At 50.1% G+C, this 26,520-nt stretch overlaps 1 protein-coding gene and 1 long non-coding RNA gene across 5 annotated transcripts in view; both read left to right on the top strand.

Moving 5' to 3' along the window:
* The first annotated feature begins 8,425 nt into the window (after positions 1-8,425).
* RASSF4 (Ras association domain family member 4) overlaps positions 8,426-26,520 on the top strand; it is a 33,956-nt gene continuing 15,861 nt past the window's right edge. For 3 of the 4 annotated variants that reach the window (XM_019954039.2, XM_019954035.2, XM_019954038.2), the window contains exons 1-3: positions 8,426-8,541; positions 18,942-19,035; positions 21,359-21,434. In XM_019954039.2, the coding sequence (XP_019809598.2) occupies positions 18,974-19,035; positions 21,359-21,434 (138 nt within the window). In that variant the 5' untranslated portion in view covers positions 8,426-8,541; positions 18,942-18,973. The remainder of the gene's footprint in view (positions 8,542-18,941; positions 19,036-21,358; positions 21,435-26,520) is intronic. The other variant, XM_019954036.2, reaches the window with a different exon arrangement.
* LOC139180352 (uncharacterized) lies at positions 21,441-25,288 on the top strand. Its single transcript, XR_011564623.1, has 2 exons — positions 21,441-24,960; positions 25,052-25,288. It is a non-coding gene; the product is annotated as an uncharacterized lncRNA (long non-coding RNA).

Genomic DNA, 26,520 nt, shown 5'->3' with positions numbered 1-26,520 from the left:
ATGGAAAGAACCCGGGTCCTTGAAAAGGTCTCTGAGACCCCGACTTAAACAACAGTGCAACCCCCATCCCTGGGGCTTTTTCCGGTGTAAGATGATGAAATCCCCTTTGTTTAGGGTTTTTGTTCCTTACAGATGAAAGCTTCCCATGCTAGAGTGTAACTTGCCCACACCCTTTGCTAGGTTTTGCATAAGGAGAGTGTCCTATCTCAACCCCACCTCTCTCTTTACTCACGGACCAAACTGGGCCCTCGTCCTGTTTTGGTAAATAAAGTTTTATCAGAACACAGCCATACCATCCATTTACAGGTCATCTGTGACTGCTTCTGCTTGAGAAGTGGCAAGAGAGAGGGCACAGGCCACAAATGAGAAAATACTTACTATCTAGCCAACTCCTCCCATGGACGGAGGAGCCTGGTGGGCTGCAGTCCATGGGGTCGCGAAGAGTCGGACACAACTGAACGACTTCACTTTCACTTTTCACTTTCATGCATTGGAGAGGGAAATGGTAACCCTCTGCAGTGTTCTTGCCTGGAGAATCCCAGGGACGGGGAAGCCTGGTGGGCTGCCGTCTATGGGGTCGCACAGAGTCAGACACGACTGAAGTGACTTAGCAGTAGCAGCCAACCCCTCAGTTAGACTTCGTAGGCCAATGGAGAGGCAAAAGTTCTTCAAAAATTGCCCCAGATTATAGAGGCACAGTAAAACGGGGAATCGCTGGGAAAGGAGGCACTGCCATATTTCAGAGTGTCTTGAAATTCCGAGCACCAGGCCGCACCTGGCCACGGAGCCTGTTCTGAGAGGGGCATGATTCATTTTCTGTGTCCACTTGGCTAAGCCATGGTGCCAGCTGTCTGATCAAACACCAGTCTAGATGCTGCTGTGAAGGTATTTTTTTTTAAGATGTGATTAACATTTACATCAGTAGACTCTGAGTAGGGTCTCATTCAATCTTGAGGCTTCCCTGGTAGCTCAGGCGATAAAGAATCTGCCTGCAATGAGGAGACTAGGGTTCCGTCCCTGGGTCAGGAAGATCCCCTGGAGAAGGGAATGGCTACCCACTCCAGTATTCTGACCTAGAGAATTCCATGGACAGAGGAGCTTGAAGGGCTACAGTCCATGGGGTTGCAAAGAGTCGGACACGACTGAGCAACACACACTCACACACAAGCACACACAGCCAATCTTAAGGCCTTAAGGATGCCTTAAGAGCAATGACTGAAGTTTCCTGAGGAAGAGACGATTCTGCTTCGACTGTAGCACGAAAATCCTGAGTTTCCAGACTGCTGGTTGCAGATTTTAGACTCGAGACTGCTACATCAACTCTTACATGAATCTCTAGCCAGTTGGCCTGCACAAAAGATTTTGGACCTGTCAGCCCCCAGGAATTACTTATTGGAACTGTCAAATGAGCTAATTTCAATAATAAATAAATCTCTATCCACCTATCACAATAGGATACATAATATAATATAATATAATATAAGATAATATAATTTCCTATCTGTGTTTCTCCTGAGAACTCTATTACACAATCATTCTAATTCTGTCCCAGGTGTTAGGTTGACATCTTAATTATTACAATGAGGGAGCGTTTTCAAAGTGAAAAAAAAAAAAAGAAACAATTTCCAATGGACACACAATTTAAGAAGTTTAGTAATTATGCAGTGCTGTCTTTTCTTAAGGGCTTCCCTGGTGGCTCAGATGGTAAAGAATCTGCTTGCAGTGCAGGAGACATGGGTTCAATCCCTGGGTCGGGAAGATCCTCTGGAGAAGGGAATGGCAATCCACTCTAGTATCTGGGGGCTACCGTCCATGGGGTCGCAAAGAGTCGACACGAGTGAGCAACTAACACACACACACATCCTTTCTTAAACAGTCAGCTCCTTAGTTTACAAAGTTTGAGAAGGAAGCTTGGGAATGGGCAGCTCTATCACACCAGAGGCGAAACAGAGGTGGCTTTGATAGCAGGTTCAGAGGTAAGGTCAATTCAGCTGAAACATCTTTTTAAACCCAGGGTTAACAGGTCAAGTCTGGCCAACTTGCCCCTTCCCCGCTGGGGATGTTTTCCATTCCTCGGGAAGCTGCGTGCTTAGAAGACAAGGTAGCCGAGGCCACTCTTCCCTCCAGACACAGAAGCAGCCACATTCTCTCTGCCGGGGAGTCTCCCCAAAGTGCCTGAGGAGGATCCCTTTGAAATTCACAGCCCAGGAGCTGGACAAACGGCCCTTGTTTGTCAAATGCTCTATTTTTCATCTGGAAGATCTCGGCTTCCTTTGGCTGCTTAATATCCTGGCTTGAGGGAAGGTCCTGACACTCCTTAGTTCTCAGCCTTGAGTATCAGTCAGTATTTTGTTATTCATAGAGATGCTGGCTCCCAAGCAACACAGACTGTCTGTGGAGGGAAATCCTTAATTAAGACGTTCTCCTTTGAAACGCATTGTCTGGTAAATCCTCCTGCCCTTATACTCTGTCATGTCCAGCCATTGTGTTCAGTAAACAGTCTTGCTTTTTGTTAAATGAATCAAAATATTAAACAACTTCAAGTCATTTTCTATTATTAAAATTATGGTTACAATGAAAATGCAGTTTGTCTAGGAGTTTTGCTTTGCAAGTTATTTTCATCCTATTGTTAAGATCTTATTAACTCCTGATCATTACAATATCCATTCATAATAATCAGCTTTCTAGCAACCCCATATTGTCAGCATCCTCCAGAGGCACGTAGACGGTGGAAGAACGTATGAGATGTGGGTGAGTGGGGAGGTGACACAGGTCTGGGGGAGGCATGGGGAGGCAGGGAGAATCCAAGAACACGTGGAGAGATGTCCCTTCCCTAACTTTCTGATTTGTACTGTTGGATGAACCAAAAAAAAAAAAAGTCTGCATGTCCAGTGTCAGGAAGAGAGGGAGGAGAGTGTGAAGAGAAAGGTCGTAACTGATCAGCCAACCAGACCTGAGTATGCTCTCTGCCTAGAGATGTTCATGCCATCCTTGTCCTCACATATGTTTTTCGAGCGGTTCTGGGTACATTTACATCCTCTTCTTGGGGCCAAATGGAGAAAGGGCTTGAGCTAAGCAGTTATTTTTCCCCAAAGGAAATTTCAGCAGCAATCTTGAGCAATTAATATATCACCTTTTAAAGCAAACTCTCATCCTTCTAAGAAACCCAGTGTCTAACACTTACTAGATCTGTAGCATGGGATGTTTTTCCAAAGCCTAACTTAAAGGACAAATAATATGTTAAGTGTGTGTGCCCATTTAAGGAGAAAGAAGGCTCTCACATGGCAAAATCATTGAAATTCATGTCCATCTGTAGAATAAATTCTCATTCTCAGCCTGCCTCTGGAATGGGTTGCAGAGTTCCATATATTAACCTGAAGTTATTACTCATATGCTAACAAATGGAGTTAATGAAAACTATTTCATATAGGAAAGAAATGTAGATGGTATACAAATTATCTGAGACATTGTCTGAAAACTGGCAAATCCTGCTGCACATTAATGGGATGACGTTGCTACTCAAGGATTCGACCAACGGAATAGTACAAGAAGTATCCAGTAAGTGGAATCATCCTGCTAATGGGTTCAATGAAACAGAACCCACTAAAGTAAAGAAAATCTACCTGAAACTAGATATTACTGATCTCAATCAAGTACAATCATCCAGTTGTTTTCCAAAGATATGCATTCAAAATCTGCAGAATTTTTGAAAACTTGCTTTAAAAACTCACTTGTCCAGAATCTTCTGTCAGAGAACGTAAAAGGGAAAAATCATACAAAGTCACCCACAAAAAGCCTTAGGAAATTACCCAGTAATTTTAATTCAAACTCCACTTTACTGTTTTAAAAGAATGGCCTTGACAATCATCTTCATTGTTAATATTTATGTTAAAATATATGTCTATTTTCTTTCAAGACTCAAAGAAATCTAAACTGAATCTTAACAGCATGTGATTATACCCAGGCATTTTCATGACTTGCCTCTAAAAACACCAGAGGGAAGAAGGTAATTTCTCCACCTTCTTGGAATGGTGCCAAGAAGCTTCAAGGAAAGCCAAGCAGAGTGCACTGCCCCAGGAGCAGCCTTATCTGATGCAAGAAATCACATGTGTTTGATCAGACTTGGGCTCCTTTATGTTTCCACACTTACAAGTCAAACGTAAGTTTATTCTCTGTGGCTCCTTCTTGGCTAAAAATGTTGGGTTGTGAGTGCTTCCCTCCAACACTTTATGGATCTTACAAGTCAGTCTGGACTGTTCACAAAATAAAGATTTTTTTCCCTAACGATTTTCTGAAGCAGGAATGCTATAAAAAATGAGACTGCCCAAGATAACAGGATAATGCCCTATTTCCTTATTGACTCCCAAAGGCCCCCTTTATTGGGACAATTCCCTGGGGGAAGAAGTCTTCCAGAAAATTCTGTGGCCCCTGCTTCCCTGAGCCCAATCTTCCAATAGAGGTACATGCTTATTCGCTCAGTTTCTTCACCCACTGAGTCATCAGGGAAGCCCCCTACAGAGGCAGATATTGTTCTACTCTCGTTCTCTGGGGGCACAAATACGACCATCAGGGCAATTAGGAGGCAGACTCAGATTCTACGACTTTACTCACTCTGTCCCCTTGGATGGGGTAATAAGCCTCCTTATGTGTGTTTTCTTACCTGAATTTGACAGTCAGGAAAAAAAAAAAATCAATCCTATACCAAATGTTGATTAAACACCTTCACATTACAGGCAGAGTTAGCATCTAAGGAAACAGATAAGATCTCCCTCTCAAGGATCTCCTGATAAAGACATGAAATGCACAGCATGCCAGAGAGTAGTGTGTGCAGGCCAGGGACTGGCCTTCTGGACAGTGGGCAAGGGAAGGCTGCAGAGAGGAGCAGCTGTGTGTAAAACCTGAAGGAGGCGAAGGAGCGAGTCCTGCAGATACGTGGGAGAAGAGCCTGCCAGGCTGCGGGAACAGCAAGGGCAACTCCACGAGGTGGGAGTGGGCCTGGTGTGTGGGAAGGAGAACAGAGACAGGGAGGGGAAGTGGGAGGAGACGAGGTCAGAGACGCAATAAAAAGGGCACGGTCATCCAGGGAAAGCGAGCAAACCACACCAGGGGCCACATGTGGCCTGCCTTCTGTTTTGTTAACAGTTTTACTGGAACTTCACCAATGTCCTTGGATTTGCCTGCTATCTATGGATACTTCCAAACCACGACAGCAGAATTAAGTAGTTGTGACAGAGATCACTTAGCCCACAAAGCCTAAAATATTGAATATCTGGCCCTTTACAGAAAAGACTTGCCAACCTGGGGCTTAAACAAATAGTAGTTTATCTGGGGGCCTTTCCTGGTGGCTCAGAAAGAAAAGAATCCTCCTGGAAGTCTAGAGGCAGCAGTGAAGGCATTGCACAGCAACTCCGTAATGTTGCTAAAGGCCCAGACTCCTTTTCTCTTTGTGCTGCTCCAGCTTTAGTATGTGGGCATGTTGTATCATAACCTCAAAATGGTTGCTAATGTTCCAGACATTACACATTATCCACATTTGAGACAGAAGGGCAGGGAAAAGAGGAATCTATCTGCTCCTTCTGTCACGGAAGCAAAAGTTGTCTTCACCCTCCAGCAGTTTTCCCTATCTCTTAGCCCAAAAGTGGGTCACATGACCACTTATAGCTTCAAAGGGAGCTGAGGAAACTACGTAAAAGGTTGTCGAGACTGACTTAGTAACTTTCAACCTTTTTTACTGAGGCCCACAGTGAGAAATGTATTTTATAGAACAGCCTAATACACCGAAATGAATCACAAGGTGAACAAACTTTGTAAGACACAGCTTTCATTGACTGTGTGCTATGCATTGATACTTTCTATTTTTAAACACTAGTCAAATCGCGTACTAACTTAATTTCATGGCACACTGTTCAGCTGTAAGTACAGCATGAAAAACACAAATGGTCATGACCCAATACTAGGGAGCGGGACTCTGCTGCCCCAAACACGTCGCTCACTCCTGCTCTCTCCCCTCTCGCTCTGTCTACCTCTCGACTCTTTTTGAAGCACTGTTGACTCACGATGTTGTGTTAGTTCCTGGCTTACAGCAACGTGATTCGGTCATATTCCTTTTTCTTGTCCTTCTCCACTAGGGCTTGTCACCGGATATTGGATGTAGTTCTCTGTGCTCCACAGCAGGACCTTGATGTTATGCAGGATAGAGTAGTTGTGTAGCTGCTAATCCCAGACTCCCAGTTTATCCCTCCCCTGTCCCCCTTCCCCTTTGGCAAGCACAAGCCTGTTCTCTACGTCTGTGGGTCTGTTTCTGTTTAGCAGATAAGTTCATTTGCGTCACCGTTTGGATTCTACATATAAGTGATATCATAGGACATCTGCCTTTCTCTTTCTGATTTATATCTCTTAGTATGATAATCTCTAGGTCCACCCATGTAACTGCAAATGGCATTATTTCATTCTTTTTTATGACCAATATTCCATTGTATGTATTTACCACATCTTCTTTGTCTATCCATCCGTCAATGATGTTTAGGCTGTTTCCAAGTCTTGGCTATTGTAAATGGTGCTGCTATGAACACTGGGGTCTGTGTATCTTTTTGATATGCCAAGGAGTGGGATTGCTGGATCATATGGCAACTCTATTTTTAGTTTTTTGACAAACCTCCTTACCGTTCTCCATAGTGGCTGCATGAATTTTCCTTTCTTTTCCTTTCTTCTCCTCTTTCTTTTTTCCAAAGCAGAGAGTGGGTACTGGGTTGGCACCTAAGAGTCTACACAACACCCACCATGAGTGATCTGGGGGCCAGATACAGACGGCACTGGTGAGCACTGAGGGAAAAGGTGACTGTCCTTCTGAAGCTCCTTGAGGATGGACCCTTGTGTTCTATGTAAAACGTGGTTAGTAACAACCACTCCCAGGGAGGTTGCAGGAGTTGGGTGGAATCCCCACGGTAAGGCCCCTAGAGAGTGCCTGGCACACAGTGGGAGTGAAGGACACATCAAGCTGTTCCTTAAAACCAGTCATCACTCCAGTCCTGGCCCTGAAGATAGCGTCAGCTTGATCAGCACTCGCGAGTGCTGGAAAGCCCCAGGGAAATTGTATTTTACCTAGGTGCTCTGTCCACTTATCCTATTGGGCATGAATGAATGCTCAGAGGTTGAGGGCTACGTTGAATTTTACTTACTGTTTGAAAAGATTTAAAAAAAAAAAAACTACTTCTGAAGCGCCCAATTATTGTCCTCAGCTTTGGTGATCAGACCTTTGGGCTCTGCAGGAACAGAGGTCCCTGACCACAGGGTTGTCCTGAATTGGCAGAGGATGGGCTACTCTTCATGAAATCGTGCAAAGACAGAGCTGAAAGATCCTTGGCCTGGTCATCTTTAGCTCCCTGATTTTTACAGATGGGGGAACTGAAGCCCAGAGCCATTGCAACAGGGCGAGGTTATGCAGGAAGTCGATGGTAGAGCCCAATCTCTTTACCCCATATCCAGCAGCCCTAACAACAAGGATTAGTACAGCCTCCCTCAAATGGGGTCCAGAGGCTCATAGACTCAAATCCCAGGCTGATTTTTGCCTATGTGGGAACCTGCATTTTTCTAAAAGGTCCATATCACATTCTAAACTGGCCATATGACTCTAAAAATATTAGGAACCACAGATTGAGAAGAAAGTAAAATGATTCATGCTGGGGGGAGGGAAGGGGAAGTCCCAAGGTCAGGGTTGGGATGGAGGTATGAAACAGAAATCGGAATTGTTTTTGTCAACCCCTTCTCCATCCCTTCCACCCCCACACCCCAGAATTACTGAACTATTCGAGTTCCCCAAAAGGCCGTGGTCACTCTGCCCCCGCGCAGATAAATTCTCCTGCAGCAGGCGGGGTAACTGGCAGGGAAGTTGTCTCCTCTTCATCATCTGAGGATCTGATTTCTTAAAGGCGGTGAAGCTCTGAGAGGCAACGCCAACCCTGCAGCCGAACTACAGACGGGTGGCCCTTGAGCAAAAGCTAACATCGTTCGGGTTCTACTGATAACCTCCTCTCTCATGACAGGCACACTAGGAATTGCGGGGCTTGCACAGCGACCTTTGTTGGAAACCCGAGTGTCTATTCCAGCAGGGTTCCTGACCTTGGCCCGCATGCTTGATCCTGCCGACCCAGTCGGGGCTGCTTCCTTCTTGAGTCTCCCTAAGGCGCCCTCGGGGTGGTCCCGGGACAGCCCACACAGCTGATGCCCCAAACCTTCCCCGAGTCCCCTCGGCACCTCCCCTACCTTCCCGGGTGTGCCAGAGGCTGGGCGGGTCCGTCAAGGTGACGTGATGCCATTGGCCAGAGCTGGGCGAGAGGCGGGGAGGGGCGGGAAGAGCCTGGGGGCGGGGCGGAAAGGGAGTAACGGGGCTGTGCCATTGGCCGGAGCGAGGCGAGGGGCGGGGAGGGGCGGGCCTGACGCTCCAAGTCCTGGAAGACGGGCAGTAGGCGCTGCGGAGGCATCTCGGGTGACTGCGAGGGCAAGGCACCGGCAGCGGGTTCTGCACTGCGCGATGAGTGGTCGGTGAGTGATGCATGGGGCGTCCGCGGAGCTCCGACCTCCCTCCACCGCGCGAGCCCAGGACCTTCCCCAGCCAGGGGCTCTGGAGTCTAGGCACTTGTGGCTGCTTCGTGCTAAGTCCCTTCCCTCTGCCAGCCTGGCACTTTCTGGGCCTCGGGCCCAACGCTGAGAGTGGGCACTGCGCCAGGCACCTGCTCCAATGAGAGGACACTTAAGGAGCAAGAACCTGAGCGAAGCAGGTGCGCGCGCGGCCGCCGGCTACACCTTTGCCCACCTTGTTTCATCTTGGCCAATATCCTGGCAGCATTGATCTTAGAACTGGGGGGAGAGGCTGGAAGTGCCTCAGCCACAACCCTCAGATTTCATGAATGGAAGACCACGAACACCGAGATAATAGCAGCAGTAGGGCCTCACAATCGCTATTTACAGAGGATTTGCCTTGTTGTCAGACCTGTGCTAAGAGTTTTAGCACAATATGTCTCTCACACTTCCCACAGCCTTGATACTTTCAGTGTCCTCATCTTCAGATGAGAAAACTGAAGCTTGAAAAGTTACAGAGTTGTCTGGTTTTACCCGGATGAGTCAGGGATAGGGTCAGAATTTTTAGCCAGGGCTTATTATGCCAGATTTCTTTCATTTCCCCCAATGACTTCAGCACCCTGTTTGCACCGTGCTCCTGACTGTCCTGCACTTCCCACTCTGGACAGATGCCTTTTTTTTATTAATCTGTCGCAGCCCTGGGGGAGGGCTGTGTGTGACCTCTCGCACCAGGGTTAGTCCTAGGCCAGTGACAGTGTTTGCTTAAAACACTGAAAAAGCTTTAATAACCCACTTCACAGAGGAATTAAGTACGGTCATAACAGGTGAGGGCTGGGAGTCTGGAATTTGTGCCCAGAAATGGGGAAGGACGGGGCAGCCTGGCACGCTGCAGTCCATGGGCTGCAGAGTGGGACATGACTTAGTGACTGAACAGCGAGTTGGACTCCAAAGCCGTGCACTTACACTTGCAAGAAGGACCCTCACAGGCTTCTCTGTTCTTTAACTGCTCACGGCACAATCAAGATTTGTTGGCAGAAGCCATGAGTAAACAATAACAACAACTAAAATGCCGATCGATCTGCCTGCCTCCAACTCCCTGGAGTAATTCCTGAGCTGCTGCCAGCAGGGTGGGAGGTGCTAAGGAGGGGGTGACGGATGGGAGGGAGAGGGGAGGAAGGGGAAGGAAGAAAGAGAATATGAATGCCTTAGCCCTAGGTCAAAAAATTGCTGGCTGGAAGCTGTTACGGGTCGTGTTTCACTGCTGTCAGTACATTTTCATTAGTTTTTGTCATTATCCCCTCTGTGCGTAGTGCTGGTGGTTCAAGACTTTGCAGGGAAAGTGAGATTGAGACCACAGATTAAAGTGTCAGTGTGAAAACAAGGGTGGGGGTGGGGGGGGGATGAGGGGAGGGGAGGGGGTGGGGGATTAGGGAGTAAGATGGGTGGAGCCGTATTTCCACCAGGAGACTCCAGCAGGTGGCCTGGAGAATGGAGCAAAGGTCCAGAGTCCCACTGGGTCAGGGTCAGCTGGACAATGACCCGTAACAACAGAATATGAACAGAACTCAGGCATGTGTTATAGTTCAGGTTCTATAAATGCAGAGGCTCAAAGGGGAGGCTCTGACTATGGGAGCTACAGAACACACTCTGGACTGGGCCCTGGTTTTGCGAGTGAGTTCAGCCAAATACCATGGCTCATAGACGCTCCTGCTGAGGACCGTCATCCTCTCTGAGTACCATATTCCTGTATCAGAGCCTCACTGTCCCTCTGGAGCCCTGGACTCCATTCAGACTTCTGCTGGGAACTTTTGTTTATCATGGGTGAAGCCCATCTTACCTGTTCCCTCATTCACCTTCACAGCAGTCAGTGATTCAACTGAGGAATCTGAAGGTCAGAGAAGGAAAGGGATTTGCCTAAGGTCACACAGCTACAGAATCCCAGTTCAGTTCAGTTCAGTCATTCAGTCATGTTCGACTCTTTGTGACCCCATGGACCGCAGCATGCCAGGCCTCCCTGTCCATCACCAACTCCCAGAGCTTACTCAAACTCATGTCCATTGAGTCAGTGATGACATCCAACCATCTCATCCTCTGTCGTCCCCTTCTCCTCCCGCCTTCAGTCATTCCCAGCATCAGGGTCTTTTCAAATGAGTCAGTTCTTCGCATCAGGTGGCCAAAGTATTGGAGTTTCAGCTTCAGCATCAGAATCCCAGAGCAGAGCTCTAAATCCAGATTCTTGCAAAGGCTGGTGGTTACCCTGCCACAGAGTACACTGAAGAAAACATTTTCAAGTTGTTTTAAAGTAAATCAAAATCAAATGGGAAGCGGCTGCACTTTCCGAAGCTTCGGCAGATTTCTCACTCCTGTTAAAGGGGAACTTGCATTCGGCTCCCTCCTGTTTTTGGCTTCTGACCTCCTTCCCCAGGATGCACTGCTGAAAGAGATTTGGAGCCCCTTCCCCTTTCCTTGGGCTTCCCAGGTGGCTCAGTGGTAAAGAATATGCCTGTGGTGTTAGAGACACAGGTTCGATCCCTAGGTTGGGAAAATCCCTGGAGGAGGAAATGGCAACCCAGTCCAGTGTTCTTGCCTGGGAAATCCCATGGACAGAGGAGCATGGTGGGCTATAATCTATGAGTTCACAAAAGAGTTGAACACAAATTTAGTGACCCAACAAGAACAACAACAGCCTTGCCTGACCTTGGAGGGTAGAAGTGAAGGTGTCATACAGCCCCATAGCTGCAGAGCTGGAAAGAGACCTAAAGACACTCTTGTCCAGCTGCCTGGCTACAATCCTGGCTAAGCTGAGGCCCAAGAGATGCAGCAGCATGCTGAAATCATCAGCCAATGCCCGAGCAAAGCTCACACCTGCCTTCTCTCTGGGACGCCCCCTTGCCTCCTCTTTCTTATTGCGACGCATTCAGCAGAAGTTCTTAACCTGGGACCTAGGGATCCCGGGGCACATGGATAAGGGTTTACCGATCCCCTGCAATGGTATGCAGATCTCATGTGTGCATGTGTGCACACTCACGCGCACACAGGCATTTTTCTGGAGAGAGTGTGTTAAGCTTTCAAGAGACTCCAAAGGGATCCATGACCCATGGTTCTGAGCTGAACCGAGTCTTGCAGGAAGCCGCCTTCAGCAGCTGCATGCGGTACGCAGGTGTGGTGCAGTGGGTAGCGCTGGCTGGGGCGGGAGGGCGCGTCAGGGAGCAGGGGGTGGGGGCAGCAATAGAGAGCGTTAGTGCTGCCCCACAGCACTTGGCACTTAATAATAGGAGGGCCTGCCCCTCTAACCCCAGGTCAGAGGGATATTGGTCAGTGATCATTCTGAGTAGCTATTTGGCCCAAAAAGCACGGCTGCAAGGATTCCTGTTTCTATGAGTGTGTGCTCAGTCGTGTCTGACCCTTTGTGATGATATGGACTGTAGCCCACCAGGCTCCTCTGTCCATGGGATTCTCCAGGCTAGAATACTAGAGTGGGCTGCCATTTCCTGCTTCTTCCTTCAGGGGATCTTCCCTACCTAGGATTGAATTCTCATGTCTCCTGCATTGGCAGGCAGGTTCTTAACCACTAATGCCACCTGGGAAGCCCTCCTGTTTCCTTAGATTTCTTCTTCCATAGGCAAGGGGCGGGTCCAGTTTGAGGAGGAAGAGGTGTATGTAAGGACTTTGGCCAGGGAGTACGTATATGTGAGAGGGAGCAGGAGGATTGGAAGTGCTTTCTTGCCCCAGGTTGCCATGTTTTGAAATCAAGGACAGAAACCGGAGATCTGGCTGCAGGAGTCTGGGTGTAGCACCACCTCTAAGTGGGAGCTGTCAGAAAGCTTACGAGAAGGACCAGGCTGCCTAAGTGCAGAGGGCTCGGCTCTTCAGAGGAAGGTCAATGGTGTCATGGAGGACTGGGTGTTGGGATGGTCTGAGCGAGAGAGCTGGTGGAAGGCCAAGACTTGGGGGAGGAGAGGATACAGTAAAGGTGAGCCAGGGTCAGAGGATGGACCCAGGAGAGGGTGGTGAGCAGAGGTGCCAGTGGCTCTGCAGTGGCCTCTCCTGCTCTGCCCGACTCCAGCTGGACTGCACAATGTCCCCGTGGGCTTCCCGGCCACCAGGGCTGGGGCGGGGAGGGTGTGGTCAAGTCCAGGGTGGGGTGAAGATGGAGGAGAGAGGAAGAGCCAAGATAGCAGTGTGGAAGGGGACGGGAGCTGCAGCTGCTGTGTTCCTGCTCACCACCCGCATCCCAACAGCTGGCTCTCTTGGAAAAAATCTGTTGCTTGGGAGTGGCCTGTGTCTGGCCAGACCCCCTATCAGGGGCAGCTGGTACCAGCAGGCACTACAATTTCTTCCTTGGCCAACTTCCTGCCATTTGCTGGCTAACAGGTGCTCTCGAGGGCCCTTTTAAAGGTTCATTGTTTTCCCTGCCACCTTCCTGCTGGCCCTGGCTGGTGATCGAAAGTTGTAGCCTTGGGCTGCAGAACAGGGGCCTTGGGCTTCCCAGGAATGCATGGCAGTGTCCCAGCACCTGCTCTTTTCTTGAGAACCGCCTTCCTCCTTCTGGTCTGAGTAGCCTGGGCTCAGAGGCTCCCAGCCGTGCCCCTCACGCCCTGTCCCTTTTCTTTGGCTCATCGTGTCATGCTCCTTAACATATTTAAATTTCATCCTGCTTGCCCGCTCCTGTATTCTTGGCTGGAAAACTCCATGGACAGAGAAACCTGGTAGGCTACAGTCCGTGGGGTCGCAAAGAGTCAGTCACAGCTGAGCACCCACGCAAGGAGGAACATCAGAGTCGTGATTTTATAAGACGTAAGAGCAGAGGTTACCAAGCATTCAGATTTCACACACATCCTCAGCACATTTTAATTTGCACACTGATAACATTTTCCTTCTGCCAAGTGAGGACAATGACCATCTATTGTTGCCACAAGTTTATGAAAGAGGGGGCATTGTGGGAAGCACATCATCTTGAAATCAAAGGCTTTCCGATGCAGTGGATTTAGCCTCAGGAAAACACCACTGCATTAGCCTTCTTTTTCTGCTTCAGACCTTGGCCCATAGGAAGTGGGCTATAGTGATGGCCTGAAGAGCCATCTGCCTTCTCCCATGATAACCGGCTCCACAACCCCAAAGAGGAAAGATGGTCCAAACCAGGCAGCTGAAAACCTCCAGTGGCCTTTGTTCCAAACGAAAGACCAGGGACAATGGGGAGGGCAGGCAGCCGGCCCACTGTCCTCACGGCCCCTCCTCACGGCTGGCAGAGCAGCTACTGAAGTGGAAAGCGAAAACAATTCCCTGCCTGTTCACTGGGACAGGTAACCATGGCTGGCTTGCTGCCCTGGGGCCCCTCCTCTGGGGACAGGGAACCTGGGCTGCAGCCTGAGTCCTTGGATTGGGGACAGAGTCTCCTCCAGCCAGGGAAGCAAGAGTGGAGCCTGATCTGTGTGCCCTGGGGCCTGGGGGAGGGGAGCCAGCCAGGACAAAGAAAGCTGGGCTCCGCAGAGCCACAGGGCTTGGCCTGCCCAGCTGCATCTCACTCTGTACTTTGCAGACTGCGCCAGGGCGGCGGGCCAGCCCACCCTCTCCCTGACCCCACCCTCGACCAGAGCGGCCCGTTTGTGCATTAGGCTTCTCCTGGGGTTTTATTGAAAGATAAGATCATGCTTTTTATAAAAGGTAGAAAAACATTCTATTGGAGATTCATTAAGTCCTGCCCAATGCATGAGGACAGCGAGTGTTTAAGGGGAGGTTTCAGGAACATGTTCCAAACAGAGAGACATCTCCATTGGCTTTCTTCCTGGGCCTGTGTCCCCGCTCTCTCTCAAGCTGTCATTTAAGTTATCTATAGGGTGCCTCGTAGGTACCCGTGCAGCTCACTTGAGAACTGGACAAGACCCTGGGAATGAAAACTGTCTCAACCTCCAGTCGGGTAAATGAGGCACAAACACAGTATCGACATTTGGAGTGGAATTCTAAAGTGACCCCAGTGCTCAGGTCTGGAATGCAAGGAGATGACGGAGTGGCCAACTTGGGAGTCACGGGATGAGACATGTAAGAATCAGAGACCATGAGAGTGGCTTCAGGCCATACGCATGATGGATGTCAGAGGACACAGCAGTTTATGGTTCTCTCAAAGAAGAGAAGATGGTTTTTCCCTGGCGTGGAGGCTCCAGCCCTGTAAGGCTCAGGCCTCGCCCAGCAATTTGGAAGCAGCTTTGTTGCTTCCGCCAGCCTTCCTCACATCCCTCCTTCCCTTACTTGGGATGGTGTCCTCCATTCTCTTTCCCTGACACAGAAGCTGTTTACTCAACAAGCCACCTTCTCCTTTCACTTCGTTCTGTGTCATCTAGGATCCTTCTGCACTTTGCTCCTGATTCCCTCTGAGCTGCCAACCCCAGCTGGTGTCACCCAACTCCAGCTGGAGACCCTCAGCTTGTTAATCGTGTCCGTTAAATAAGCAGGCTGTCTAGGGTAAAGTGTATTCCAGAAGCCCAGTGCGGAGAACATCTCCTCTGTCATGCAGCACAATATTATCCAGAGATGGAAGATCCCCTGGAGGAGGGCAAGGCAACCCACTCCAGTATTCATGCCTGGAGAATCTCATGGACAGAGGAGCCCTGTGGACTACAGTCCGTGAAGGTCCCGAAGAGTCGGACATGACTTAGCAATGAGCACACACGTGGACAAAGCCATGGATGGGGCCTCCCCGCCACCCACCTCACCTTCAGCCAGAACACCCCCTTTAATCTAATCTGCATAAATATTCCATTTGAATGAAGAGTTCCACAGCTAAGAAAATTTCTAACTCAATGGAAATCAATATTCTCATTGTACAGATGGAAAAATCAAGACCCAGAGAGGAAAAAGCATGCAACTTCAGCTATATGGGTTTTTAGCAGCTCCCAGCCCAGAACACTTTAAGAAGCATCTTCTATTAATAACTAATCACTGTTTAGAAGAGAATTCTCTTAGAAGAGAATTCCACTTAGAAGTGTCCCTACTAAATAGAGCAAAATGGGCATATTCCTCGCAGGCTGTGGAGAGTGAAAGCATGAAGTGTTATAAACTGTCATGTATCTGCAAGCTTTACATATATATGCATATGCATGAGTGCTAAGTCGCTCAGTCGTGTCCAAGTCTTTGCAACCCTATGGACTGTAGCCCACCAGGCTCCTCTGTCCATGGGATTCTCCAGGCAAGAGTACTGGAGTGGGTTGCCGTGCCCTCCTCCAGGGGGTCTTCCAAACCCAGGGATCAAACTGGGCATCTCTTGTGTCTCCTGCATCGGCAGCCTGGTTCTTTACCACTAACACGACCTGGGAAGTTAAAAATATATATACACATTCATTTTTTAATTAATTAATTTATTTTAATTGGAGGCTAATTACTTTACAATATTGTAGTGGTTTTTGCCATACATTGACATGTATATTCATTTTAATTGAATTATTTATTGTGTTAGAATAAACTAGATTATCCTGCAGTAACAAATCCCTGAAACAGAGAGGTTTATTTCTCTTCCCCCGTCCACATCTGTTGTGGATTGGCAGAGGCCTCTGGTCCCCAGAGATACTCTAGGACCCAGGCTGACCATCAAGAAGCTATACTAACTGGGTTATATGGCTTTCCGGGTCACCATGGCGGGAAACAGGAGAGCTGCGGGGCCACACGCTGGCCCAGATGCGCTGGCCTGGGAGTGACACTCAGCACTTCCATTTGCAGAGCTAGTCACATGGCCCTGTGGCTGCAAGGAGCTGCAAGGGAACTATCACACGGTCAGTCCAGGGGCAGTGATTGTCTCCACCACAGTCACCCAACTTTAAAATGAACTATACCCTGTAAAAATCCAGATTTCTGGCTTCTCATGAAACACCAGAAAAGCTGCCCCGCCGGAAGAAGAATGTGTCCCCAAGCCCCATAGACTCCACTGACCAGTGTCCCTCAGCCAAGTCACGTCCCTGGCCCCTAGAGACTTTTCCATGATTTATTCCGGCTGTGTATACACAACTCTGGGAAAGTTGACTTTGTTGGACTTCATGAGGCTTTCTGTACTCATTCAATAATTTAACAGCCATTTATGAATCTCCTGCAGCATGCAGTCTTGTGATCTGTGCTGGAAACAAGCGGTGAGGCATAAACATAACATCTCTGCCATGCTAGGCTCCTGCTCTTCTGGGAGAATCAAAGCGAGAGGCAGGTTCTGTGACGGAGAGCGGGGCACAGGTGCTGGCCCAGAGAGGAGCTGATGGCTGGAGGAGGGGCCTGATCTGGGAAGGGCTTCCTGGACAGCTAAGGGCAGAGTCTGGGATGAGGACGATGCTGGATTCTGAGAGAGAATGGCCATAAAAGCCCAAAGGGAGGACAAAGCCTCGAACCCACTAGGGGACCTGAGAGCAGCTCAGGCAGCTGTGCTCCAGAGCAGGAAGTGGGGAGGAGTGAGAGAGAAGCTGGCTGCAGAGCAAGGCATGAGGGAAAAAAAGCCCCTCGGGTTATTTCTGGGTAAATCCAGCCCTTCCCATTATTAGCTTGCTTAAAACAAGACAGTCGGTCACTGACCCAATAGGAACAGGAACAGTGTTGGCTGAGAGACTCAGCCTTGCCCCGGGCTGAAGCCAGCTTCTGTGTTCGTAGCGTTTACGGAAGTACCCGGAAAGAGAAGCTGGCAGGTCAGTTTTTCCACAGGAGAGCTGAAGTGCTGAGGAACTGAAACCCTATTTTGAAATAGGCCAAGGAGAAGGCTGCTGAAGGCCCCCAGCTCCAGGGCCCCACGGTGCGAATGCCCCATGCCCTATGGAGGCGGGGCCGGCTGCGGCCGCAGCTGGGAGTCTGCCCCATCTGCGGGCCAGTTTGCCACACTGCAGACCAAGGCAGAGGGGAGGCGTTTCGGGGATGACTCTGATGTCACTGGGAAACTCACCACCCCCAGATCATTCCCCTTCTCCACGCCCACCGTGTGTCCCCTGCCGCCAGCATCGGCGCTCAGGGCTGATGTGGCCGCAAGAAGGCTGGCTCTTCCTGTGTGTGGGAGGATCAAGCCAGCAGGGAGACAGTGTGCTGGGCTAGTTGGGATCAACGCCCGGGGCACAGTGCGGCGAGGTCCTCCACGCAACAGCAGTGGAGCAGGCCCTGAGCCCCACAGTAGCACTGGCACGCACACAGGTCAGGAAGATGTGGCTGAACCAGGTTTGTGTGAACAGATGTGGAGTGTTCTGGTTTTTTTTTTAAGAAGCCAAAGGCGCTCCATGATGTGAAAGACATGCTGTGTGCCCTCCCAGGTCTGTGCCACCTTCCAGGGTCGCTAAACTCCTCATTCCTAGCTGCACCTTGGGAGAAGGGGGGCAGAAGCAGGATCGAGGTGAGAGTGTGTGTGTGTGTGTGTGAGAGAGAGATGCTGGCTTAGAGCCCAAAGCGCAGGGGCCGTTGATAACAGAGCACTTGGCCAGAATAATGCAGAGACAGAAAAGAGTGGGAATCTATGCACAGGATGCCAACAGGATAGAGAAAGCTCTAGATTTACCCTCCATGAAAGGAACCTCAGAGGGTTTGGGAAGCTCCACAAACATTTCCAGGTTGTGAATGAGAAGAGACAGTTTCATGGATGAGGCTATGAACAGCCCTGTAGGGCAGATGTTACTTCACGCGCCAAAGAGAAAATGAAGGGTCTGAGGGTTTAAGTCACTGTCAAGATCAGTATAGAGAAGGGCTGAAAGACCAGAGTCGAGGGCTAGATGCTTGTGATCAGTGACTTTGCCGTCGACTCGCCGGGAATCTTAGGTGAAGCACGTAACTTCTGTCCCTGTTTCCCCATCCGTGAAATGAGTATTCGACGGTCCTTACCTCGTAATAGTACTGTCAGGAATAAATAATTCATAGAATACTCTCAACGGCCTCCGGCATGTAGTGACCATGGTACCCATTAGCCTGTCACTAAGAGGGCTGGCCCAGGGGTGCTGACCCCAAAGGCAGCAATGGGGCAACCACCCCGGGACCCTTGGGCATGGTCAAGAAAGGCTCAGGGCGACTTAGAGGTCTGAGGGAGCAGCGGAGGTGGAAGACATCATCCAAGGTGCCCTTAAAAGGAAGAGGATGTAGCCTGAAACACTTAGGAGAGCGATCTGATTCCTAGGGGTTGTGAAGAGGTTTGGGACAGGGGCTGAGCGGTAGTTCCGACCTTGCCCTGCCCGGGCTGGCGCATGTGGGCGCAGGGTCCCATTAAGTCCTCGGGCTCTGACACTTCAGCCACTCCGTGCCTGGGCGTGCGGGATGCGGTGCAGTAGGAGTAAGTGGTCTCAGGCCTCTACACCAAAGCTCTGGCCCCACACTGGCTGTTGCTCCTCCTGGCTTACCCGTCTGTGGGCCCTTCCTTGTCTACCTAGCAGGTAACTTCCAAGTCTGCAGACAAGAGAAGATGAAGGAAGATTGCCCCCCCAGCTCTCACGTGCCCATCAGCGACAGCAAGTCCATTCTGAAGTAAGTCACTTGTGTGCAGAGAGGGGCCTCCATGCCCACCCTCCCCACGGCCACGCCCCTGCCGGGGGCGGCCTTGGTGGGAAAGGATTCTGGGCACTTTTAATAAGTATGATGGTGGGCCTGCCCCAGGGACAGTGATGGGGGTGCTTCTTCCTGAAGTCTTTCTCTTTGGAGATCAAGGATCAAGGTATGCATTTGACCCCCACCTCCCTAGGGCCCAGGAAGGCAGCAAAGTGTGGCTGCCTATTGTGACTCTGCAGAGATGGCATTTAATTTATTTAAAAACTAGAGCAACCCTAAACTCATATTGTGTTAAACAGTTCATGGAAAGAACCCTCAAAACTGGTGTTGAGTTTTTATTGAAAAAGTATATTTTATTGACATTATGATTTAATTCTGCTTCTTTTTATTTTATTTACTCCCCGTCTGTCTCATGATAAAAAAAAGAAAAACTGGGAAACTTTCCCAAGTTCACTGCTGAATTAAAGAAAAAATCTTTTTTTTTTTCTTTTCATTTTATCTTATTTCTTATTTCGAGTCCTGAGTCCAAATATTTTCTAAATTTAGTCAGCTCCTGTCTGTTGTCCTGAAGGCAAACCAAGTCTCCTTAAAATGCATTAGCTTTTACTGAGGACCTGGCTCCTAGGATCCTCCTTCCGGAGACCCTGAAAAAAGCAGTGCTGCCTACAAGATCGTTTCCTGATTTATATTTGATAATAAGAACAATGAACAATACTAAATATTTTGAAAAAGTCATAATAGTAACCCTAATGTGATGAATTCTAAGTCGCTTCAGTTAGAGATCAAACCCCCATCTCTTACGTCTCCTGCATTGACAGGCGGGTTCTTCACCACTCACGCCACCTGGGAAGCCCTATTATGTGTAATGCATATATATACACATATATCCTATTAATTATGTGCTATAAATATATTCTAACAAAATTGTATTCCGTGTTCACACACTTAGAAGCACACTGGACATGCAGTATTGAATCCTGCATTGTTAATACCATTACGTTGTAAAACCTCGCCAGTTCCCATCATCCCAGGTCACACGGGGCTGCACACCAGAGCAGCAGAGCGTGTTTTGCTCATCCAGGCCCTAGATTGCTTGCGTGAAAGCACAGCCCGAGAGGTTCTAGAGCCTCTCTTTCCAGCAGGGAGCCACCAGCCACAGTGGCTGCTAAGCACGTAGCCTGTGGCTGAAAGGGTGTGCTGAATATAAAAGGAGCTCCAAGTGGCAAACATTTCTTACAAAATAAAACAATGAACAGTCTCGTTATTTAATAGATTACATGATAATATTTTTGATAATAATTTCCCCTATTTTATTTTCCTTGGTAACATGACTTCTGTGGTGATTTAGTCCCTGAGTCATGTCCAGCTCTTTTGCAACCCCATGGACTGTAGCCCACCAGACTCCTCTGTCCATGGGATTTCCCAGGCAAGAATACTGGAGTGGGGTGCCATTTCCTTCTCTAATGGGTCTCCCCCAGCCAGGAATTGAACCCGGGTCTCCTGCGCATCTCCTGCGTGCAGGCAGGCAGGCAGATTCTTTACCACCTGACCACCAGGGAAGCCCGATAAGGCTACTGGGCCATTTAAAATCATGGGTGTGGCCTTCATGTCTTGTCTATTGGACCGCACTGCCTGCAGAGCCCAGCTTGGGGGCCGCAAACTGGAGTCACTTTCTCTCTGCCACACCTCGGCCAAGGCACAAGCCGTGGCTTTCCCTTTATTCTGGGGAGAAAGCGTTTGGATACAGTAGCCTTCCTGGGGCCTTCAGGATCTGACCCTCGCAGCTGTCACTCTCATCCCTTGACCACGTCCAGAAAGTCAGGAGGAAGAAGAGACAGACATCTGTGCTGGTACTCCCACAGCAGCCACCCCAGACCCTTACAGGAAGTCATATGGGGGGGAAAAGCGAGCTTTTAAAAAGCCAATTATCCAAGCCCAAGTGCTTTATTCCAAGGAGGTGACTCAGAATTAAAGTGTAGAAAGATTGTCAGGAGCTCTTATCTATAACAGTGAAATTGTGCAAACACCCTCAAAGTACAGCAGTGTGACCTGGGCCCCTCTGTGAATTTTGCTTCCTTCTCGGCCCCACCTCAGGCTTTCCAGGAGTGCTGGCATGTGAAATTCCCTAGAAGATTAAAAGACATGTGTCTGATGGCAAAGTCTAGCCTCTCAATGGAATATATATTGTTGGCAAAGCATGTTCCCCATTTTATAAATGAGGAAACTGAGGCCACCAAAGCCAAATGCTTTATCTAAGGCCCGGCCACATCCCAAGATCACATGTGTGTCTTTTCCTTTTCAGGTCAGAGCTCTTAAGCCTGCTGAAAACCTACAACTGCTACCACGAGGGCAAGAGCTCCCAGCTGAGGCGCAGGGAGGTGAGGCCGCTTCTCTCCTTTTCCACAGGTCACCATTCATCCTGGCTGGCCAAAAAGACTTCGGCCAGTCTTTTTTGGAACTGCCATATACCTGTTAACCAAGGGCCATTCTTTATACCTGTTAACCAAGTGAAGGGATGTTTCCTTCACTTTAAGTGTCCAGTAAGGATAATGAACTGTCAGGTCTCCCATTCTCTGAGTTGGGGACAAAATTATCTCCTTTGAGGTCCCTGCAAGTGGTCCTGAGGGTCGGACCATCCCCCAAGAGAATGCAGAGCCGATGGGTTTCAAAATGTGGGTCTTCTCCTTCCTCCTGGGACTTTTGTCTCAGTGAAGGTCAGGATTCTGGGGTTTGAAATCTTTGAGATTTCACCCAGCCCAGTCCTTCCTCTGCCCGTCCTTCATCACAGGGCCCTGGTTTGCCCAAATTCACAGCAATCCAGGAGTAAAAGCAGAGCCTCTCTGCTTTTCAACCAAGAGGAGAGCCTTGCAGCAGAGGAGGGCTCCCGGCTCCCCAAACGATGCTCACAGGGCCGGGCAGGTCCAAACGTGGAAAGCAGGGTGGGCGTGGTGACAGAGGACATCATCAGCCCACTGGCAGGCCCCGCTGCCTGTCAGATCCAGCCCAGGGTAGCCGCGTGGAGTTCTGGGATTGGGACACCCAAACTCTTCCTGATTTTTCAAAAGAAGCTAGATATCCGGAATTTCATGTGGAATTTCCAAACCTCAAAACACTATGTGAGCTAAACAAAGCACGTCTGTAAGCCGAACATAGCCCATGGGCACCAGCTGAACTCCAGGGAGTGACCAGCATGGCCAAGGCTCAGGGAGCCGCTCACCAGGCAGATTAAGTAGAGGTGGTCTTAACCACCATCCAGAACTTCCAGATCTTTCACAGGGGAGCCCTGGTCAGGATAGTGGGACATTTGAAAAAGCCAAATGGGAAGTCTTATCGTGATCATGGTTAAGCTTTATTTTGGAGGTTACCACGGCTGAGATCCCCTAGACAAGGAAATGGCAACCCATTCCAGTATTCATGCCTGAAAAATGCCATGGACAGAGGAGCTACATGGCGGGCAGAAGTCCATACAGTCACAAAGAGCTGGACATGACAGACAGACTGAATACAGGGTTGAGATCGTGTTGGCTCTTGGACTTTCTGCAGCCCATCAGTGTCTGAGAAGGGCCGGCAGACGCTTCCCACCCTCCTTTTCTCGGGCCTGCTGATTCAGAAACTCTTTCACCCTCCCAGCTGTTTTGACAACTCCTCCAGGGAATTCTGGTGATGGCCAAGTTTGAAAACAGCTAATTTAAGAGCTTGATCTTGGCACTTGGGATTCCCCAGGACATTCCCCTCTTTAGGAACAGCTGAGTGGGAAGAGGGACTGGGAAGCCCCAGCCCTGTTTGTGTGATGGGACAGTCCCCGTGGAGGAGTAGAGGACCTTGCATCAGGAAGAGAAGCCCCTGGGGTTCCCAGAGGCAGGAAGTTAACATCCCACAGGCAGGGATTTTCATTTTTCTAACCCTAAAGCAGGTGGGGGGGTCTGCCTTGATCTCCTTGGAGCTGGAAAGTACTTTTCCTGAAACTTCTGAAGCTTTAACCATCCAGGTATGCCAGCCTGAGGGAGTGTATGTCTTTGGAGGTGACCGCCACCATCGAGACAGGTCACTGGCTTGGGAGGCAGGGAGTTCTAATACTGAAATGCATGACTGGTTCCTGGAGCACCACGTCTCAGAGTGACTCACCCACACCCAGTGTCGGGGCCTCTGCAGTTCCCCAGATCGCTCACCTGGGACCTTCTGGGCCTCAGGGACTCGCTGTCCTCATAACTTGCTACAGGGCCACCTGAGATTGGCCTCTCCTGGCCCTGCAGGCCCCAAGGGCAGGACAGACAGGAGGAGCTTGGCCTCAACTCTGTTCATTGTAGTCCTAGAACTTGATGAGGGAGGAGGGGCATTTTCCAACAAAGAAACCGAGACTCTTAAATGAGTCTCTGGTCCATGATGACATTGAAGTAAGTCAGAGATGCTGGTGTGGCTCCAAGACCTGAGCAGAGAAGTGTATGATACAGTGAGAGCAGGGTCAGCATTAAGCTCTGGAGACCTTTGGAGGTCTCTGTTGGGGATGGCTCACCAGAGCTTAGAGACTCAGAGGGTTGTTCATTACCTGTGATCCCCAGGCTCGACCCCCAAGCTAAGCACAGGGTGCTCAGCATCAGGTACCTCCCCACCCCTATGGTCACCAGGCCTGCCATGCAGCAACCTCAGCCTGGCTGCTGCAGTTGGGGCACCTTCTCTTCCACTGTCTCACCCGCAGTCCCTTGAACTTAGAGAGATGAAAGTTGTCAATGGGCAGGGGCTGCACCTGGAACAAGCGTTTCCCCATGAACTTTCCCCCAGCTTCTAAAGGGCTAGGAGCAAAGGATTCCCAGTGCAGTAGGCTGAAGCACTAGCTTCCTTCTTTGAAAACCTTGCCTTTAGGATAGGATAATTCTGCTTGTTTTACAATGAAAAGTGGGAATAACCAGGAGCAATCTGAGCCTTTTGGAAAAATAGCAAAGCATTTTAACCAGGCTGGTTGGTTCCTGTAGAGAATAATGGACCATCAGGAAATGCCAGTGGGCAGCTACATCACTGCTGACATTATGAGCTAGAGGCCTTAGGTCCCTGGGGTCACTGGGTGTGGTGTGCAGCCAACTTCCAAAGCCAGCCTCCCACCTTGCCCAGCGCTCAGCTCTAAATGGACGCAGAGCTCCCCCTGGTGGCCTGAGCACATATCACACCCAGTGTGGGACCTCAGCCCCTGAGCCACTGCATTCTGCTTAAGGGAAGGACCTTCCTCCACCAGGGATCCCCTTCCCCCTTACAATGATCCCCCTTCCTCTACGGCCTGAAGGCCGGAATGACAGGGGTTGACAGACCACCGGCCCCTGGTGAGTACTAGGCCCGTGTTCCCTGGGAGTTTCTGAGTGCTCCAGGCTGCCTCTCCAGGTGGGAGGGGCACTCGGGTACCTTCCCTGGCTTCAGTGCTGGGTGGGAGAAGAATGAGACTGCTCACTAGGGCCTCACCAGGAGCACTTTCTGTTAGGCTTGGAGCTCCTGTCCTCAGGAGCTTGGGACGCTGCTGGAGACCACTTCCCCCAGAACTTTTCTGTTTTCTTTTTAGGGGGTACCTCCTGAAGGTGCCGTTAGCTTCTTTTACATCCAGGAAATAGAGAAGTCCAGAGCCCAGGGCTCTCCGGGGCCCTGTGTGATCTCCCGAAATGCAGCAGTGTGATTTCTGAGCTGGTGGGATTAGCAGCGTCATCCTCATTTCTGCCGCTTCGCTGTAAGGCTGGCCCAGTGAGCCCAGCACATCCCATCACCAGTCACACACCCCCCCAGTAGGTCAGCCCTACTCATCACCTCCTAAGGAAGTTCCAACCAATGCCTGTTCCACACATATTTGCTGCAGAAGGTCAGGGACCCAGAGGTGTGAGCCAGCCAGAAGCACGGCAGGTCGTGACCGCTGGGAATTCGTATATAGTGTTCATAATTCCATCTCTGAGTTCAGTTGTACTGTTTCCCCAGTCACTGTAGAATGTGAAGGATGGGCCTTGCTGTCCCCACTTTACAGATCTTCATAATTCCATCTCTGAGTTCACTTGTACTGTTTCCCAGTCACTGTAGAATGTGAAGGATGGGCCTTGCTGTCCCCACTTTACAGATCAGGAAACTAACCACTTGTCTGAAACGTTTTCTTTTAAAATTTTAAATTATCATTCTAATAATTTTTTCTTAATGTATGGTTTACATTCTGCCTCCTCAGAGAACATACAATAAAGAGGACTCATGAGCGCCGTAAACGTCCAAAGCGATTTCTGTAAATATTTTAAAGTTGAAGGAAAGAAAGGGCGAAAGAGAGGCAGGGAGGGAGAGTAATTTGCTCGTCCGCAGAGCAAGGAGGTAGGGGAACTGAAGCGGGCCTCCAGCCCGCCCGTGGCCCCAGCTCTGTCATTTGCCTGTCCGTCCTTCCCACCCTGACGAGGGCAGCCAGCCCTGGCCTGGCCCAGGAGAACCCAGCAGCAGGCCTCGGGCCTGAGTCTTCTGATTGCTCTGATGCCCGACCTCCTCCCCGAGGAAGGCAGTCTGCCCCCTCCCTGTTCCTCATGCTCACCCCCTTGCTTGCCAGACGCCTCTGGGAACTGAGGTTTGCCAGGCTGTGGGGACCCAGGGCTGGGGGGGGCACCCATGGACATGTGGAATGAGGCTGTGGTCCCTGGACCCTGCCGTTCACCCCACGGATGAGAGGCCCTGGGTGAGGCGGTGGGGGGTGGGAACGAGTGGGGACAGAACCGTGTGGTCTGGCGTGCGGTGCCCTGCAGGCTGGCCGGGGCAGCTTCTGTCTTGGCCATCAGCGTGGGGGAATGCTCCTGGGGCCACAGCAGGACTTGCACGGAGGGACCCCTGAGGTTCCCTGGGAAGCCCCAGGGACAGACCCCTGAAGCACAGCAGCTGCGTTGGTTGAGCCCCTCTGTTTGCTCATGGTCCCTGTGGGGGGACTTGGGAGTGTCCAGGGCTAGGCTGTGAAACCATTGAGGGCCAAGACTTTGATTTCTCCTCTCCCCCAACCTTCTTTGTTTCCCCACCTGTGAGACCACCAGAGAGGCAGCAGCTGCTCCACGTGTGGGCTCGTAACCTGCGCCCCTGAATGCGTGCGGGTTTTAGCACAACCTAGGAGGCAGGTCTCATTAATCACAGCTTACCCAGGAGAAAACTGAGGAACAGACATGTTAAATAACTTGCCGAAGGTGATAAGCCAGTTAGGAGAGCCACAAGTGGGATAGGCTGTTTTTCAAAGAAGGGGTCTCACTGCTGCTGCTGCTGCTGCTGCTGCTGCTAAGTCGCTTCAGTCGTGTCCGACTCTGTGCGACCCCATAGACAGCAGCCCACCAGGCTCCCCTGTCCCTGGGATTCTCCAGGCAAGAACACTGGAGTGGGTTGCCATTTCCTTCTCCAATGCATGAAAGTGAAAAGTGAAAGTGAAGTCGCTCCGTCGTGTCCGACTCTTCGCGACCCCACGGACTGCAGCCTTCCAGGCTCCTC

Source organism: Bos indicus, chromosome 28 (assembly GCF_029378745.1).
Source record: "Bos indicus isolate NIAB-ARS_2022 breed Sahiwal x Tharparkar chromosome 28, NIAB-ARS_B.indTharparkar_mat_pri_1.0, whole genome shotgun sequence".
Taxonomy (NCBI): domain Eukaryota; kingdom Metazoa; phylum Chordata; class Mammalia; order Artiodactyla; family Bovidae; genus Bos; species Bos indicus.
Note: the sequence above shows the minus strand (reverse complement) of the source record. Positions and strands in the feature narration are given on the sequence as shown.